Source organism: Besnoitia besnoiti, chromosome VI (assembly GCF_002563875.1).
Source record: "Besnoitia besnoiti strain Bb-Ger1 chromosome VI, whole genome shotgun sequence".
NCBI classification, from domain to species: domain Eukaryota; phylum Apicomplexa; class Conoidasida; order Eucoccidiorida; family Sarcocystidae; genus Besnoitia; species Besnoitia besnoiti.
The window spans coordinates 181,191-196,847 of NC_042361.1; the positions used below are offsets into that span (position 1 = coordinate 181,191).

Below are 15,657 nucleotides of genomic sequence, written 5' to 3' on the forward strand. Positions count from 1 at the left end.
TTCTCGCCTTCGCGCCGCTTGGCTTGGCCTGCCGTCTTTTAGGCGTTTTGCTTCTCTGGTTTTTCCGCCTGACGCCTCCCCCTGCGCTCTCCTCTTTAGCGCGGCGCTCTAACCGCCCGTCGCCGAGTCCGCCGCGACAGTTCACGCACCCCCTTCGCTTTGCAGCTTCTCACAAAGGCTCGCCGCACTATGAGCACTGAGGCGAAGACGCGACGGAAGGCCATCTTCTGAACGACGGGTGCCGCTGCGCGCGTCTGTGAGTCTAGCGAGGGCGCCCGCAGAGTCTCTGTCTCTCCGTCTCCTCTCGCGTCTCGGCTGGGCGCTTTCTCGACTTGTTTGCAGGGCGCAGAATGAAGTAGCGGCTGGGGACGATGCTGGAATTCCACGAGGGGCGGGCGGCACGGCAGGGGCGCGCGAGCGCGGATCGCCCGCGCGGCGAGACCGCGGTGAACTGTCCCTTTCCGTCGCCGCGAGGTCCTCTGGCGCGCTCCGAGACGCCGGCAGCAGCCGTCCACGCCCGCGACGAGAGGCGCAGCCGACAGGAGAGAGAGAGTGCGCGGCTCCGCGGCGGCGCCTGTATCTTCCCCCCGCCGTTCATCCCCTTCCCCGCGACCTCCGCCGCCGCCGCGAACTTCTTTCCGCTGCCTGCCTTTGTGCCCGCCCCCCCCGCCGGCGCCTTTCCGTACCCTTCACCGTTCTATCCGCCGCTGCCCTTCGTCCCACCACTCCCCGCCACGGCCTTCGCCGCGCCCTGCACGCGCCGCCCTAGCTTCGCAGACCAAAACGACGCACGCGGTGCGAACGCCGCGGAGCGAGGCGGAGGGAGCAGCGGCGGCGGCGACCCCCGCTTCCGTCCGCCGCGGCCGTTGACGGCGCCGGAGGCCAAGAAGGAGGAAGCGAAGAAGGAAGTGAAAAAGTACGAAGATCCGCGGCGCAAACCGCGCAAGGAGAAGAAACGCGACTCCATCAGTCCGTGGCCTGGCGGCGCAGCTTCGGCCTTCGCGTCGTCGCCTGCAGCCTCAGGCGCGGACGCCGCGGCGAGCGAGAAACAACCAGAGGGGAGAGAGGAGGCGTCACAAGCAGACAGCGAGGCGACCCAGCGGACGCAGCTCGATGCTGGAGATCCCTGGGCGCGTCTGCCGGCGCCGGCGCCGGTTGCCTCGGCGACGCCGTTCGCAGCGTCCTCCCCTCCTTCTTCGCCTTCTGCGGCTTCGGTCGCCTGTGATCACCCTGCGGCGTCGCCGCTGCCTCTCTCGAGTTCGCGCGCCGCCTCCGCCTCTGCCTCCGCGTCTTCCACGCCGCTCTCTCGCGCGTCTCCCGCGATCGGGGGCGCCTTCCCCTGCCCGCGTCTCTCTCGTGAGGCGCGCCACAGTCAGCGCAGCCGCGCGGGGAGCCAGCAGGCAGAGGGGAAGGACGGTTTTCTCATTGTCAACCCGCGGAAGCGCTTCGGGCAGCACACCACAGCGAGGCCCTCCGCGCCGGCATGTATCTCCGCGCCGGCATGTATCTCCGCGCCGGCATGTATCTCCGCGCCGGCATCTGTCTCCGCGCCGGCATCTGTCTCCGCGCCGTCGGGGTGCGAGGAGTCGGCGAGGGCGAGTCTCTCGTCGAGCGCGCAGAGTTCGCCTCCTCCGCCCGCGGTGACTACGCTCGTCTCGTCGGGAGTGTCTTGTGGCGAGCTTCGGCGTCGCGCGTCCTACGGCGCGCCGCCCTTCGCCTCGGTTGCTTCGCCCTCGGCGCCGCCGCTGCCCAAATCAGGTTCTCAGCCGTGTGCGGCCTCGGCCTGGGAGCGCGCGCCGCTGGCGGGCGTGAGTTCCTCTCTGTCGTCGGGCGTCTGCGCCCCCTCCTCGGCGTCGCGCGTCGCTGAGAAGCCTCTCGCGGCTTCCTCACATGGTGCAGCGCCCGTTCCCGCCGTTCCTTCGGAGAAAGAGGCGAAGACGCCGTCGATTCTCTCCCTCGCTCGCGTCGGCGTCTCGCTGGAGCGACAGAAGGAGACGCCGTCTTCCGTGGGGTTGTCACCCCTCGCGTGGGTGGCACCCTCTGCGCACTCCTCGTCTGCACTGTCGTCTCCTTCGTGTGTTCCCTCGTCTTCTTCCGCCGCGTTTTTGCTGCGCGCCTCTTCGCTCTCTTCGCGGTCTACCTCGCCCGGGGAGCGACGGCGGGCTGCGCCGAAAAGCGAGCGGGAGAAGGAGGAGAGACACCGAGAGAGAGGTCTGCCGACAGAGGAGGAGAACAAGGACGCGCGCAAGAAGGAGAAGGAGCGCGCGCGAAAACAGAGGAAGAAAGAGGAGAAGCGAAGCGAGCGCGAGGCGAGCAAGCGCCGCGAAAAGAGGAGGGAAAGTCGCGCGGAGAGGGAGAACGAGAGTAGCAAAGAGAAGACGGAGGCGCAACACAACTCGCCCCGGACGAGTCGAGACAAGACGCAGAGAGAGAAGCGCACTTCAAAAGACAGCAGCAGAGACTCAGAGAGACATTCGCGCAAACCAGAAAGAGACGAAAAGAAGCTGACCAAGCGAGGCGAGTCGCCCTTTCCTCCGCAGTCTTCCGCACCTACATCTGGCGCCAGGGATGTCGCCGCCACGGCGTCAAGAGTCTCGTCATATCCCGCTCCTCGGCGCTCTGGCGCTGGAGTGGAAACTTCCACGTCGCCGCTTTCTTCTCTCTCTTCTCGCCCCTCTCCCGTGCCGCGTTCGGCGCCTTCGGCGCTCGCTTCCGCAGACAGAGACAGACAGTCGTCGAGTTTGGGGGCCTCTTCGGGTTCTGCTTCTTCCGCCTTTTCCCGGCCGCCCGGAGCCCACGCGGCGCTCGCGACACACGCCTCGGGTGCACCCTTCTCTTCTCCCCGATCTTTCTCTTCTTCCTCCTCGTATTCGTCTTCTTCGTTGACTCCTCCGGATTGCGCGCCGTTGTCGGTCTCGCAGGCGTTTGCGTCGCCTGCGTCTGCTTCCGCGTCGGCTTCAGATTCCGCGTCGCCAGCCTTTCTCTCCCCGTTTTCTTCGCCCTTCTCCGCCCCGCTGCGCCCGTGGCTCAGCGTGGGCGACTCGCCGTATGCGCTCGCGCGCAGAGGAGAGAAAGCGAAACAGCGACGAGGCGACGGCGCGCGAGATCTAGAGCGCGAGCGGAAGAAGATTCACAGGCGCCGCGAAGACAAGAAGAGAGAGAGAGAAGAGGCGAAGGAGGCGAAGGAGGCGAAGGAGGCGAAGGAGGCGAAGGAGAGAGAGGTTGCCGCGGAGAGCGGCCGCAGCAGCGCGTCGGTTTTTGCGTCTCCAAAACGCGGCCTTCCTCAGGACTCGAATCGCCACTTCCGGTTCGCGAGATGCTCGCACTCCTGGATAGACGACGAGAAGGAAGAAGGAGAGATTGACGAGGATGAGGACTTCGCCTTCGAGCTCCCTGTGGACGCGAAGCCGCGCGCGGCCGAGTCCTCACCAGAGGACGAGCGCGCGAAGAAGCATAAAGAGAAGAAGGAGCGAGCGCGCGAAGCGGGAGACGGCGGCGACGCTGGCAGCGAGAAGAGAGAAGACCGGAAGAAGCACGCGCGCCAGACGCCCCGGGGGGGCGAGGTGACAGGCGGCAGAGCGAGCGGAGCACGCGAGAGAGAGGACGAGGAGGAAAGGAGGCGGCGAAAAGAAGAGAGACGAAAGAGACGGGAGAGACAGGAGGACGAGACGCCGAAGCGGCCGCCGCGACCCGGCAACGAGCGCGACGTCTGCGGGCGGCGCGAGCGGCACAGAAAGAGCCGCGAGCACAGAAACAGCGGAAGGGGAAAGCCCGCTGGCCCCGAACGCAGCGCCGGTTGCGGGATGGCGCCATCCTCGAATCGTTGGCGGCAGGCAGCGAATGAAGAGTCGTCTCCGGCGTCCGCAGCGGCCGCTTTGTCGCTTGCGGGCGACGTGCCTCCTCCTGACTGGCGGCTGAGGCGAGCAGACGCAGCCTCCCGTCCTTTTGACTCGTGTGCCTCGACGAGGCCAGCCGCTGGGTCTCGCGCTGCAGAGGCGCCTGCTGCGCGGCTGGACGCCTCGTCTGCGTTGGCCTCACCGTCAGCCGAGTCTCTCTCGCCTGTTTGTCCTGCATCAGCTCACGCGGTCGCGTCGGCCTCGTCGCACAGCCCCTCCGCCGCCCCAGTTTCTGCTGCTTCGTCGTCTGCCTTCGTTTCGCCCTGCGCGTCGTCTTGTGCATCGTCTCACAGCTCGCTCGAAGCGCAGACGCGCGAGACGCGCCGTCAACCAGACACGCCGCAGAGGCCCGCACAGGTACATTCAGATCCTCTGCAGCCGGCTGAGGAGCTTTCTTCTCTCCCTTCCTCCGGTGTGGCTTCGCCGTTGTCGCGCCGGCTTGCTCCACAGGGCGCGACTGCCCTCGGTGCGGCGTCTTCGGGTCCCAGTGCGTGGTCGTCCGCGTCGGCTTCGCGAGCGCCGCGCGCCTCGCCTCTCTTTCCCTCCTCACCGCCCTCAGTGTTGCCTGCCGACGCGGATCTCGGCTCCTCCTTGCGTGCCTCTCCTGGCTGCGCCGCGACGGGCGAGAGGCGCTCGCAGGCGCCGAGCGGAAAAGCGGAGGAGAAAGACCGTGTGCGGGTCTTGCAGGCCCGCAAAAGAAGCGAGAGACTGCCGAGAGCGCACGCCACTTCCTTTGGGTCGGCGGACGCGCCAGACTCGCCCTTTCCTCCTCCTTTCGGCGCCCTCGTGCGCGGAACTCCGGAAGACGGCAGCCTCGCGCAGGCGGCTTCTCGCACGCGCCCTTCCTTGAGCCAGCTGCAGAGGAAAGAGCGCGCGAAATGTGCGCCGTCAGACTCCTGCTGTTCGTCTTCCTCTCCTGCTTCTTCGTGTTGTTCTTTCTCTTCTTCCTCTTCGTCTGAGTCCAGTTGCTCCTCTCCCTTTTCTTCTGCGCCGTCGTCGCCCTCGAGCCGCAGCGAGCTCTCTGCTGCATCGCCTGCCTCTGTCTGCCTCTCGTCGCCGCGTCAGTCTCCCGACGTTTCGACCTCGGCCTCTTTTTCGTCTCCCTCGCCCTTTCTGTCCTTCTCGGCGCGGGCGTCGCCGGGCGCTGCCTCCGCCTTCTCAGCTCTCTCCCCGGTCTGCGTCGCCGCGGCGTGCCCTCCCGCGTCTGCTTCGGGCTGGCAACGCGGAGAAAAGAAAGCTGCGCAGGAGACGAAGGGCGCGGCCGCGGGTGCGTTTTCTTCCTCGCCCTCCGCTGCAAGCTTCGCCGCCCCGTGCGCCTGGGCTCTTCCTCGCGCCTCGGCGGCGGCCGCTGAGGCGCGCCCCCCGCTCGCGCGCGAGCGGAAGACGGGCAAGGAGGAGAAGAAAGAAGCCGCGAAACCCGACTCCGCAGAGAGCGGTGGCGCCGCTGCAGGGCCCTCTGGAGAGGGCGAAGAGGCGGCCGACTCGGGTAGGGGGGGCGACAGAGGAGCCGCGCAGGAGGAGGCGCGGAGCGGTGAGCGCGGCGGCAGGCGATGCGACTCCGAGCCGCAGGGCGAAAGGGAGAGCGACGAGAGCGAGCGAGAGGAGAATCGCGCGCCTGGCTCTCTCGAGGAGAATCGCGCGCCTGGCTCTCTCGACTCGACGGCGGGCTCGTTGTCTTGTCCCGTGCTGTGCAGCAGCCTCCCACACGAGGCGATTCGGCTTGCGGCGTTCCGAGGCACGACGCGACAAGACGCGAGGAGCCTCGCTTCGCTGTCGCCCTCGTCCTCCGCCGCCGACTCGTCCCTCCCGGCGTTCACGTCGCCAACGACGGGGCTCAAGGGGAAGCCGCGCGGGCGCGAGGCGAGTAGTAGTGAGCCGTCGGGCGCGGAGAGTGTCTGGTTTTCTTCGCTGGAGGCGCGAACGGCGGAAGAGAAGCAGACGCCGGAGGCGCTTTCCTCCCTCACGTCCTCGCGTTTCTCGCTCTCATCGCCGGCGCGCTCGCTGCCGCCTCGCACGTCGTTCCCTCCCGCGGCCGCGAGCCCTGGCGGCGCCGCGGAGGCCTCGAGTGTGTGCCTCTCGCGCGTCTCCTCCTCCGCCTCGTCATCCTCCGCCTCGTCACCCTCCACCTCGTCAGCCTCCACCTCGTCATCCTCCGCCTCGTCACCCTCCACCTCGTCACCCTCCGCCTTTTCGTCTTTTTCCTCTTCGCTCCCTGCTTCGCTGGCCGCTTCGCCTGCACCCTCGAGCTCTCCGAGGACCTCCTTCGCCTCCACGCTGCAGACCTCGTCTTCCCTTTCTTCGCCCTGCCTGCAGAGATCCGTCAAGGCGGCTGCAGCCGCGGCGGTCGCGGCCCTGCGCCGGTCGCGGGCGCGGGGGGCGGGACAGCCACGCCTGCGAGACAGACGGGAGCCTTCGGAGACAGAGAGACCGGGAGCCGCGGCCGCGGGTCGCGAGCGCCGGGCGGCTGAAGAAGAGCCTGACAGCGGGGAAGAAGAGACTCGGCTCGCCTCAGAAACGTGGACGCGAGAGGAGGAGGAACGCGCCCGCGACGCGAAGGCTGCGCTGGAGAGAGAGGCGAAGCCGAGACGAGTGGAAGACAGTTCGACAGAGGCTGGCGGAGACGTGGGGAGCGAGGAAGCCGCAGCGGAGCGAAGAGCCAAGACTCTGCCCTGCGACGACGATGAGACGGAAGACGACAGTAGACGCGAAGGCGCGACAATGAGTGAAGTGAAATTGAGGGAAACGTTGAAAAAGAGGGGTACCGAGAAGCGCACAAAGCGCCCCCTCGAGCAGAGTGAGACTCCGAGACCGATTCATGAAGGCGCGGAGCCGCAGAAGCAGAAACGCGCCAAGGCCGCAATGCTGGAGAGGGAGGTGATGGCAGAAGAGAGGGGAGAGAGCTTAAGCGCGAAGAGACGCGCGCGCGCGACTGAGCGACCGACTGCGGCTGAAGAAGAGGCCTCGGCGCCCGCAGAGCGAGACGACAAGAGAGGCGGAAGCCAGCGAGGCGACGACGCAGTTGCCGAGGAGACGCTGGAGGCAGACTCTGAGAAAGCCGAGAGGGCGGGGAACAGCTTTCGAGCGTGCCCGAAGCAAGACGCCGAGAGGCTCGCAGAGCGCGCGGAAGACCGACAGAGACCTGCCGGGGAGATGCATGAGGCAGGCGAGGAGAGCGAACTGCGCAGTGCAGCTGACGCGGCGGAGCCCAGGGTGAGACGCGACGAAGTCGAGTCTGCCCCAACGGGAGCGGACGTGCCTCAAGCGGCGGCCCCAAGCGATGCAGAGGCGCAGAAAAATGTGAAAAAATCGGCGGCAGAGGGAGAGAGCGCACACCAGGAGGCGGGTGGAAACGGAAATGAAGCGAGGCAAGGAGAGGACTTGGGAAGCGCAAAGAAAGAGCGAGAGGACGCGGAAAGCGACGCGTTGAACACAGACGCCGTCGAGCGCGCCGGCGAGAGTGCAAAGATAGGGTGCCGCAATAGAAAGAAGACCCGCGAGACGTCCCTCCCTGTGTCTCCTTTATCTGCTTCGCCTTCTGTTCGGGCGTCTCCGCTTCTCGCTGCTGCTGATTCTTCCTCGACCTGCCGTGAAGAGAGAGAGACAGCGCGCATGCCGTTGTGTGTCTCACCGTCGTTGTCAGCTTTGCCTCCGCCTCCAGCGTTTGCTTCCGCTTCTGTATCATCTCCGTCGTGCGACGGAAAAGAAGAGAGCAAGACAACTCCAAGCGTTCGCTCGGGAGCCTCAGCTGCGCAGCAGGCGGCGCGCGGCGCGGCGGAAGAAGAAAAGAACGCGAGCGAGCCGAGGCAGGAAAGCGAAGAGGCAGCGACCGCGGCGAAGCCCGCGCAGGCTGGAGAGGCTGAGAGAAAGGCTCAGGGTGAGGCTGAGGACGAAGGAACGACGCAGAAGCCGAGGAAGATGGCGAAGCGGAGGAAGGCGGAACGACAGCAGACTGAAGGGGGAGTTGGAGACGCGCGCGCGGGACAAGAGGCGCCGACCTCGAGGCTGAGTGAGGAAGACGTGAGGAGCGCCTCCTTCGTCGTCGACCTCACCGCCGACGTGGAGACAGAGGCCCCAGAAGAAGCCGCCCGAAAGAAACAAAAAAAGGAGAAGAAGGCGAAGCAGAGAGACGAGCGGCGAGCGCGAGCCGAGCTGGAGCTGCACGAGGCTACCCCGGTTGACGCAGAGCAAGGGGAGGAGGCGAAAGAAAAGGCGGAGAGGGATGCGGACGTGAAGAAGGAGTCGGCCGCAGCGGCGCAGAGTAAGCCGGTCAGGGACGACCGAACTGAAGAAGGCAGTGCGGCGGGCGAAGAGAACGGGAAGAAAAAGAAGGAAAAGAAGCTGAAAAAGGAGCAAGCGCGGGCCGCGAGCCGCGGGCTCACCGGAGAAGAAGGCGAAGTCGGGAGAGAAGAAGGTCCCAGCCGAGGGCAGACGGCAAAGCGGTCCCAGACTGAAGGCGAACCTACAGAGGGACAGGAACAAACGTCTGACGGCGAGAGAGGAGGGGAGGCCGAGGGGGAGGGAAAAGCTGCTGTCGACAGGGAGAGCCGTGACCTCAAAGACCTGCCGAATCGAAGAGAGACAAATGCGAAGAGTCCACAGCCCGCGCCCGAGGCCAAAAGCGAGCAGGCCCTGGTCGTCGAACTCTGCGAAGCACCCCCGTGCGGGGAATCCCAGCGCGAAGAGACTCGCGGCGAGGACCTGCCCGTCGCCCGTCCAGCGGCTCGCGCGGCGAACGCGGTGTCTTTTTCTTCCTCCTCTTGTTCCTCTTCTGTGTGTTCGCCGGCGCTTCTGGGCGAGAGTCTGAAGCGCCGTGAGGCGCGGAAAGTTCAGTGGACCGCGGCCTGGTGGGATCATGTCGGCTTCGTGGAGAGTTCGCGCGACGCGCAGCTCGGCCGGGGGACGTTCGGAAACGTCTTCCGCGCGCGCTGGCGCCGCGCCCTGCAGCCCGCCTTCTGCTGCGCCAAGTGCGATGCAGACCTCCAGCGCGAACTCGAGAGGGAGGGAACGAAGGAGACACTCCGCCCCGCGCAAGGCTCTGCCGCCGCGGAGAGCGGCACGCCGCTGGCGCCGGCGTCCTCCCCCTCCTCCTCTCTCCTCGCGTGCGCCTGCGCATCGGCTCGCGCTGTGCCGCTGGCGATCAAGGAGTACAAGGCACAGTCCGCCGCGCCTTTCCAGTTCCTCCGCGAAGAGGCCTTTATGCGGCATCACAACTCCCACGTGATACGCCCCCTGGCGACGCGTTCCTTTAAGCCGCTGTTCGCATCACCCTTCGGGCTCCCTCGACCCGCGACGGCGAGCGGCAAGGCCCTCGCCACCGAGCAGCCGCGCGCAGCCGCCGCGGAGAACAAACCGGACGACAACACGCCTCCAACACGGCGCGCGGGCGACGAAGGCGAGGCTCGAGAGGCGAGGACAGGCATGGGCGGCGCCTCGAACGGCCAAGAGAGAGAGAAGCTCGCGGCGGCGAGGGAGCGCGCAGAAGCGGAGGAACGGCGGCGACGCGAAGAGAAGCGCGGCGAGAGGCCGCCTGCGCAGGGCGGCGGCTCGTCGCTGCGGCAGTTTCAGCTGCTTATGCACCGTGCGCGAGGCGATTTGATGGTGATGCTCAAGCGGTTGATCCTTCGCAGAGCGAAGGTAAAGCTGCTTCTCGCGTGGGAGCACGAGCGGCTGCGGAAGAACGAGCGAGGCGCAGACGGACTCGAAGGCGAGGGCGACGCAGGCGAGCGAGCCCCGGCCGCCGAGGCCATGCGCGACGAGCCTCTGGAGGCGCAGACGGGCAACGCTGCGTCAGAGGGCGAGAGAGAAGAGCTCGCGTCCCTGTCGCCCAGCCCTCTCGCCTCGGCGCCTTCGGCGTCGGTGTGGCGGGCGCTGGGCTCTCCGGGGCTGACGGAGTTCGAGATGAAGTTCCTCTTTGCGCAGCTGCTGAGCGGCGGCGCCTTTCTGCAGTGCTGCTGCGAGGCGGACGTCGCGCGGATCGTAGACATCAAGGTGTCGAATATCTTGGTCTTCTGCGACGAGAAGAGTATCTTCTCGCCGCTGCGCTGGCACCTGGTGCTGGCTGATTTTGGCTCGTCCCTCGTGCTCCACCCGTCTGACCACTTTGCCTCCTCGACGCCGTGGACTGCCGGCCGCGAGGAGAAGAAGCAGCAGTGGATGCTGCAGACGCAGCGGCAACTCAACACGTACAACCAAGGCACGACGTATACGAACGCCCCTGAAGCTCTGCGCTTCGACAAACTCGGGAGACTCCGCGACCTGCCGTCTGCCTCGCTCTCCCTCTCCCTCCCCTCCGCCGCGTCGCTCGCCGCGGGCATCCGCGCCGGCGCGCCGCCTGCGCGCGAGGGCAGCAACCGCAGCCGCAGGGAGGAGACACCCCGCAGAGACGCGGACACGCGGACTCGCGGCGAGGCCGAACATAAGCGCCGAAAGCTGCTCGCGGACGCCGGGCTCCTGGCGCGGAGAAAGCCCGAGAGCGACGGCGAGCAAGAGGACGCGCAGGCGCGGAAGGTCGCGCGGAGCCAGGTCCCGCGAGAGGGAGGCGACGGCGCGGGCGAGAAAAGGAACGACGAGGCCGAGACGCGAGGAGAAGTCACCGACGCCCAGCAGCCAGGCGGCGAAGAGACAGGCTCTTCAAGGTCCCTGCTCAGCCGCAGGGCGGGCGGGTCGGTGTCTTCGTGCCCAGCGTCTTCCTCGTCGTCGTCGTCGCTGCCCTTCCTCTCGTCTGCCTCGTCGCGCAAGTCTTCGCTCTTGGGCAGCGTGAGTCGCAGCGGCGTCACAACCGCGACGCTGAAGAAGGAGTGCTCCGCGCGTCAGAGAGAGCGCGCGTGGCTACGGCAGCTGAAGAAGCATCAGGGTCTCCTGCCGTTCTCATCGTCTTCCTCTTCTTCGGCTCAGGCCGCGCGCAAGCCCGTCTCCTCGGGGGGGTCGTCCTTCTCGTCGCTCGCCTCCACCTCGTTCGCGACGTCCGCCGCGCCACTGGCGCTGCGGCGCTCTTCGCACCGCGCCTGCAGAGCGAGGGAGGAGGGTCGGGCCTCGGAGAGCAGCGCCCGCGAGACGCAGTTGGGAGATTGCGAAGCCGCGCAGCCAGGCGGCGAGAAGAAGCGGAAGCGCGCAGAGGAAGGGGAGGAGCTCGACCCAGCGGCCGCCGCAGACGAGGGGGGCGCACCGCGTGCGCGCAGCGGACGCGCAAGCGCCGCCGCGACGGCGAAGGAGGAAGACGAGAAGGAGAACGTAAAGCAGAATACCGCCAGCCGGCCGCGAGCAGCGCCTCAGGGATCTCAGGGCTCCGTCGTCGAGGGCGAGCGGAAATTTGCGCAGGTCGCGTCGAGCAAGTCGATGGAGCGACGAGGCGAGGACGCCAGCCAAGGCGGAGGAGGACGGACCGCGGATGTGCTTGCAGCGCGGCGTCGCGAAGCAAAGGCGGAGAGTGGAGCCGCCGAGACGCGCAGAGCGGACCAAACGCTTGCCGCGCGCGCGTCGCTCCCCATTACGAAGCACGCGGACGCCTGGAGCTTCGGCGTGACTCTGGCGGAGCTCGCGAAGGGCGGCGGGTGCTGCTGCCCGCCTGCGTTTCTCGCGGCGACGAGCTCACCGCAGGCCTCCGGCGCCGGTGGCCGCCCGCCCTGTCTTTGCGCGACCCCCGAGGGGAGCGCGCACTTCGAGGAGGCCGAGCGGCGGGCCCGCGCGCTGCTGCTGCGCCTCCACGAGGAGCGACGGAGACTCGACAGGAAGCGATGCGCCGAAGGCGAGTCTCCATCGGTCCTCGCGGAGGCGCCGGGCGACGCGCCGCAGAAACGTCTTGGCGATGCCGGAGACGCGCTAGAGGCCAAGCGCCTGCAACCGGCGGCGGCAGGCATGAAGGACGATGAAGGCGTGGCGAGCCGCGTTCGCGTGCGCAGCTCGCTGGAAGAGAAGGCGGCGGAGAGTCCTGCGGAGAAGCCGCGACGCAGCCCGCGGGTCCTACAGCGCGAGGCCGAGGAGCTGGGGGGGCGGCAGTCGAAGAAGAAAAAGCCGGGCGCGGCTGCGGAGTCCGAGGACGCGCCGAAAGATGCGCAGGACACGCCGAGCTCCTCGCCGCATCGGAGACTGACGCGCGCGCAGATACGCAAGTCGCGAGAGGAGGACCTGCAGAAGAAACTGTCGCCGACTCCGAAGCGGACGGCGCACGCGCGAGGACAGGCCGCGCACTCGACCGCTGCTGCGAAGCCGCTGCGCGCGACGCCGACTCGCGCCTGCAAGACCCGCTCGCAGCCCGAGCCTTCGTCTCCTCTCTCGCCCTCTCCCACGTCGCCATCTCCCAGGTCGCCGCCGTCTGCGACGCCGCCGCCTGCGACTCCGGCGGCTGCGTCTGGGCGGGTGGCACGGGGGTCTCCGGCTGCGTCGTCGTGTTCGCCGGCTGCGCGGGGCTCGGAGCGCGAGGAGGAAGAGTTTTTCGAGGCGTTCGCGGCCCCGGTGTCGGCGGTCCTGCCGGTGCCTTCGTTCGTCGCAGTCTGGGCCGCGCGCCACGCAGAGTTCGGCGGCTTCTGGGTCGCCTCGAAGATGCTCTGCCAGGCGATTGGGCACGGCCTCTTCCGCGTGCGGAACGAAGACGAGCAGCGCAGACTCGAGAAGAAGGGCGAGACGCATGCGCGGCAGTGGCTCGGCCGCGCGCCCGAAGCACTCGACGCCGAGGATCGCAAGCAACTGCACAGAATGGCCTGGAACTGGGTCGTCGCCAGACAAACCGCCTGGACGTGCGACTGCGAGTAAGCGCCTGACAAGAAGGAAAAACGCACCAGAATGGAGAAAGACACACACTCCTGCGTGCATCGCGGTTGCAGCGCACAAAGAAGCATATGCACACATACGCAGAAGTGTCCACGTCAGGGGACTTCGTGGTGAGCGGGGGGGAAGGGAGGGGAGGCAGGTAAGCTCCTTGGAGGCCGCAGGGGCAGCGGACTAGCCGGACGCGAAGGCGTCCAGGGGAGGGCTGTGCGCAGTGCGTCTTACTGTGTCATCATGTTTTCATGTCCGTTGCCTCGTTTTTAGGCTCCCCGAGCGGATCTCGCGTCTGCAGCGTGACAGCGCGATCGGCTCGGCGTCGTCGTCGCCGGCGTCGTCGCTCTCGCCTGCGTTCTGGCACTTACTCGCCTCGCTCTTGTCCTATCACGCGCCGGATCGCCCGCTGCCGGCCGAGGCTCTCGGACACGTCTGGTTTGCCTCTTCGGGCGCGGCGGGGTCGCGCGCGTCCGCGCGCCTCGTGTTTGACCTCATCGACGCCCTGCCTGGCTTCGCGAACTTCCACCTGCCCGCCGAGCATCTACGCGGCCGCAACAAGCGCCTGCGCTACAACGTCCCGCCGCGCGGCCCAAATCCCCACATCGCCCCTTCCACTGCGCTCCAAAAGTCGCGCGCCCCTTTTCTTGCCCCTGTCTCCACTGTCTCCACTGTCCCCACTGTCTCCGCTGTCTCTGCGGCCGCGCCTTCGCGCGGGGAGGCGGGGTGCGGCGACGGCGGCTTCTACAGAGGCTACGGGGCTGTCTCTCGGCGTCCGCACGCCTGGTTCACCGGGGCGCTCCACGGTCTCTCGGCGTCCTTCTCCGCGGCGCTCGCGGCGGCCGCCGCGCGGGGCTGCGCCGCGCGCGGCGCCAGCGGCGAGGCGGGCGCGGTGCGGGACGACGAGGCCGCGGACGCGAAGAGGCAGAACCTGAGCGGAGGCGCCCGGGTGGAGGCGAGCGGCCGCCGCGGCTCGGAGGAAGGGCCCGAGACCGACGCGCGCGCCGCAGGCGGAAGCGAAGCGCGTGGCGAGGTAGGAGGCGCGTCGCCGCCGGGTGAGAGTTCGCTGCTCAAGCCTGCTTCGCTGGTCGCGAGAGGAGGCGCCTCGGCGCCGTGGAGCGCGATGTTGGCTGCCGGCGACGAGGTTACTCGCTCGATATGCGCGCAGGAGGCGCATGTTTTGAGCAAGAACGAGCGGCTGCTCTGGGGGCGGACGGGGATTCTGTTCCAGCATCTCTTCACTTTGAAGCAGAAGGAAAACTGGTCGTGGGAGGATGTCTGCTCGTCCTACGCCGCCCACAGACTTGGCAAGCTCCTGCTGGCGCTCCACCGCGAGAAACGAGGCGGCGAAGGACGCGCCGCACGCGCCGGAGCGACCGACGGCGAGAAAAAGAGAAAGCGGTTGACCGCACAAGCAGCCGACAAAGAGGGACTGTAGACTGAGCCGACTGGGCGAAAGTAGCCCGCGAGGCGTGGGCGAAAATAACCCCCGACAGGCCCCTCTGGACACCCAGATGCAAGCCTGTCCAGATATAGGCGTAGACATACGAAAAAAATTATTTGAGAATAAACTTAAATATAAATACATAAATTTATAGGTATGCTTTGGTGTATGCACATGCAGGTGGGAGAGGAACAAGTTGCGGGGGTGACACCGGAGAAAAAAAGAAACGCGAGAGTGAAAGGGAGGTACGAGAGCAGCAAGAAGCTCTGTAAGGGTCCTGTTATGTCTATATTTTTGCGTCTTTTGAGGAGCGAGATGGCGCATGGAGGGTCGGCATGACCTGCTGTCTGCTTGGTGCACTCCGCGCGGGTTTTCGTGGTTCACGGGCGGAGACATCCGCCACGTTTGACTGAGCTGAATCTGGCGTGTGGGTGTTTTTGAGAGGACTTCTCTATGTCTTCTGGACATATTTTTCAACCTTTTCCTATGAATGTGCAGAAGGCGTGAAGCCTCCGAGCTGTGTGCGGCGTCTTTTTTTTGCGTTTTCCACTTCGCTGCTCGCCTGCGACTAATGACGCAATTCGAGTGCGAGCGGATCGTAGGCAAGACACAGACAACCGGGCGAACACGAGGCAGAATGCATCCTTTTACATGCTTGATGTTGCGCCTATCCGGAGAGAGCGAGTGTGCATATATACTTTAACACAGATAGCTGCATGTTTGCCTATTTAACTACATAATTATAGATGTGCACATACGTGCATGCATTATACATGCACAAGCAAAGATAATAATGGAGAGTGGAAGTTAAAGGGAAGTCCAAGAGGCCGCGACAGCCGTCAGCCTCACACTGAACGCGCCGGAAACCAAGAGGTTGGCGCACCCCTGTCCACATATTTATTAATACTCATGCAGTGAATCATGCATATTCATACAGATATTTATATGTATAGACGGACATAGATACACGTAGAGGGGTAAATGTAGGCCTTTATGCTCACGCAGGGGCGAAGAGCAGGACGAGTGGAAGACTTGAAGCGCGAGCGGAGAAGGGATACGCGAGGCGGGCTACAGAAAAAAAAATCTCCGACCAGGGGGAGAAAGAAGAGAGCAAATGTTCGAGAGAGACAGTCGGGAAGGAGATGTGCAGAGACGTTCTGAGAGACGCACGTGGAGTTCCACTAGACTGGAGACAGTACTCCGATCGCGGCCAACCAAGGCAGCACGACTTTTGCGGAGAGCGCACTAGAGCGGATATGGGGGGACATTTCAGAGTTGAGCAGAAGAGCTAGAACGGTGCAGTGCTCGAAATGAAAAGGCGGTACGCGATTAGCGGGCTTTCCCTCTCGCAGGTTGGAGTGTATCGAGAGGGCACGGAAAACGTTGCAGATTCGCCGACACAGCTGCGCGTGTTCTCCATGAAACACCTGCAGACATCACATTTGATTACTGGGTGCTTGCACGCGGAAGGCACTTCTTATCAGACGCGATCCGCGGGGGGGGCGGTTTGAAGAGTCAGGTGCATTGTGTGTGAATGTTCTACCCTAGTCACGGGTTTCGTTG

At 66.0% G+C, this 15,657-nt stretch overlaps 1 protein-coding gene across 1 annotated transcript; it reads left to right on the forward strand.

Moving 5' to 3' along the window:
- Positions 1-371: 371 nt before the first annotated feature.
- BESB_064680 (uncharacterized protein) lies at positions 372-14,088 on the forward strand (the record flags this gene model as incomplete). The annotated part of the gene is made up of 2 exons (XM_029364863.1): positions 372-12,640; positions 12,924-14,088. 2 exons carry the CDS (start codon positions 372-374, stop codon positions 14,086-14,088), a joined length of 13,434 nt encoding a protein of 4,477 aa, XP_029218446.1.
- Positions 14,089-15,657: the final 1,569 nt, after the last annotated feature.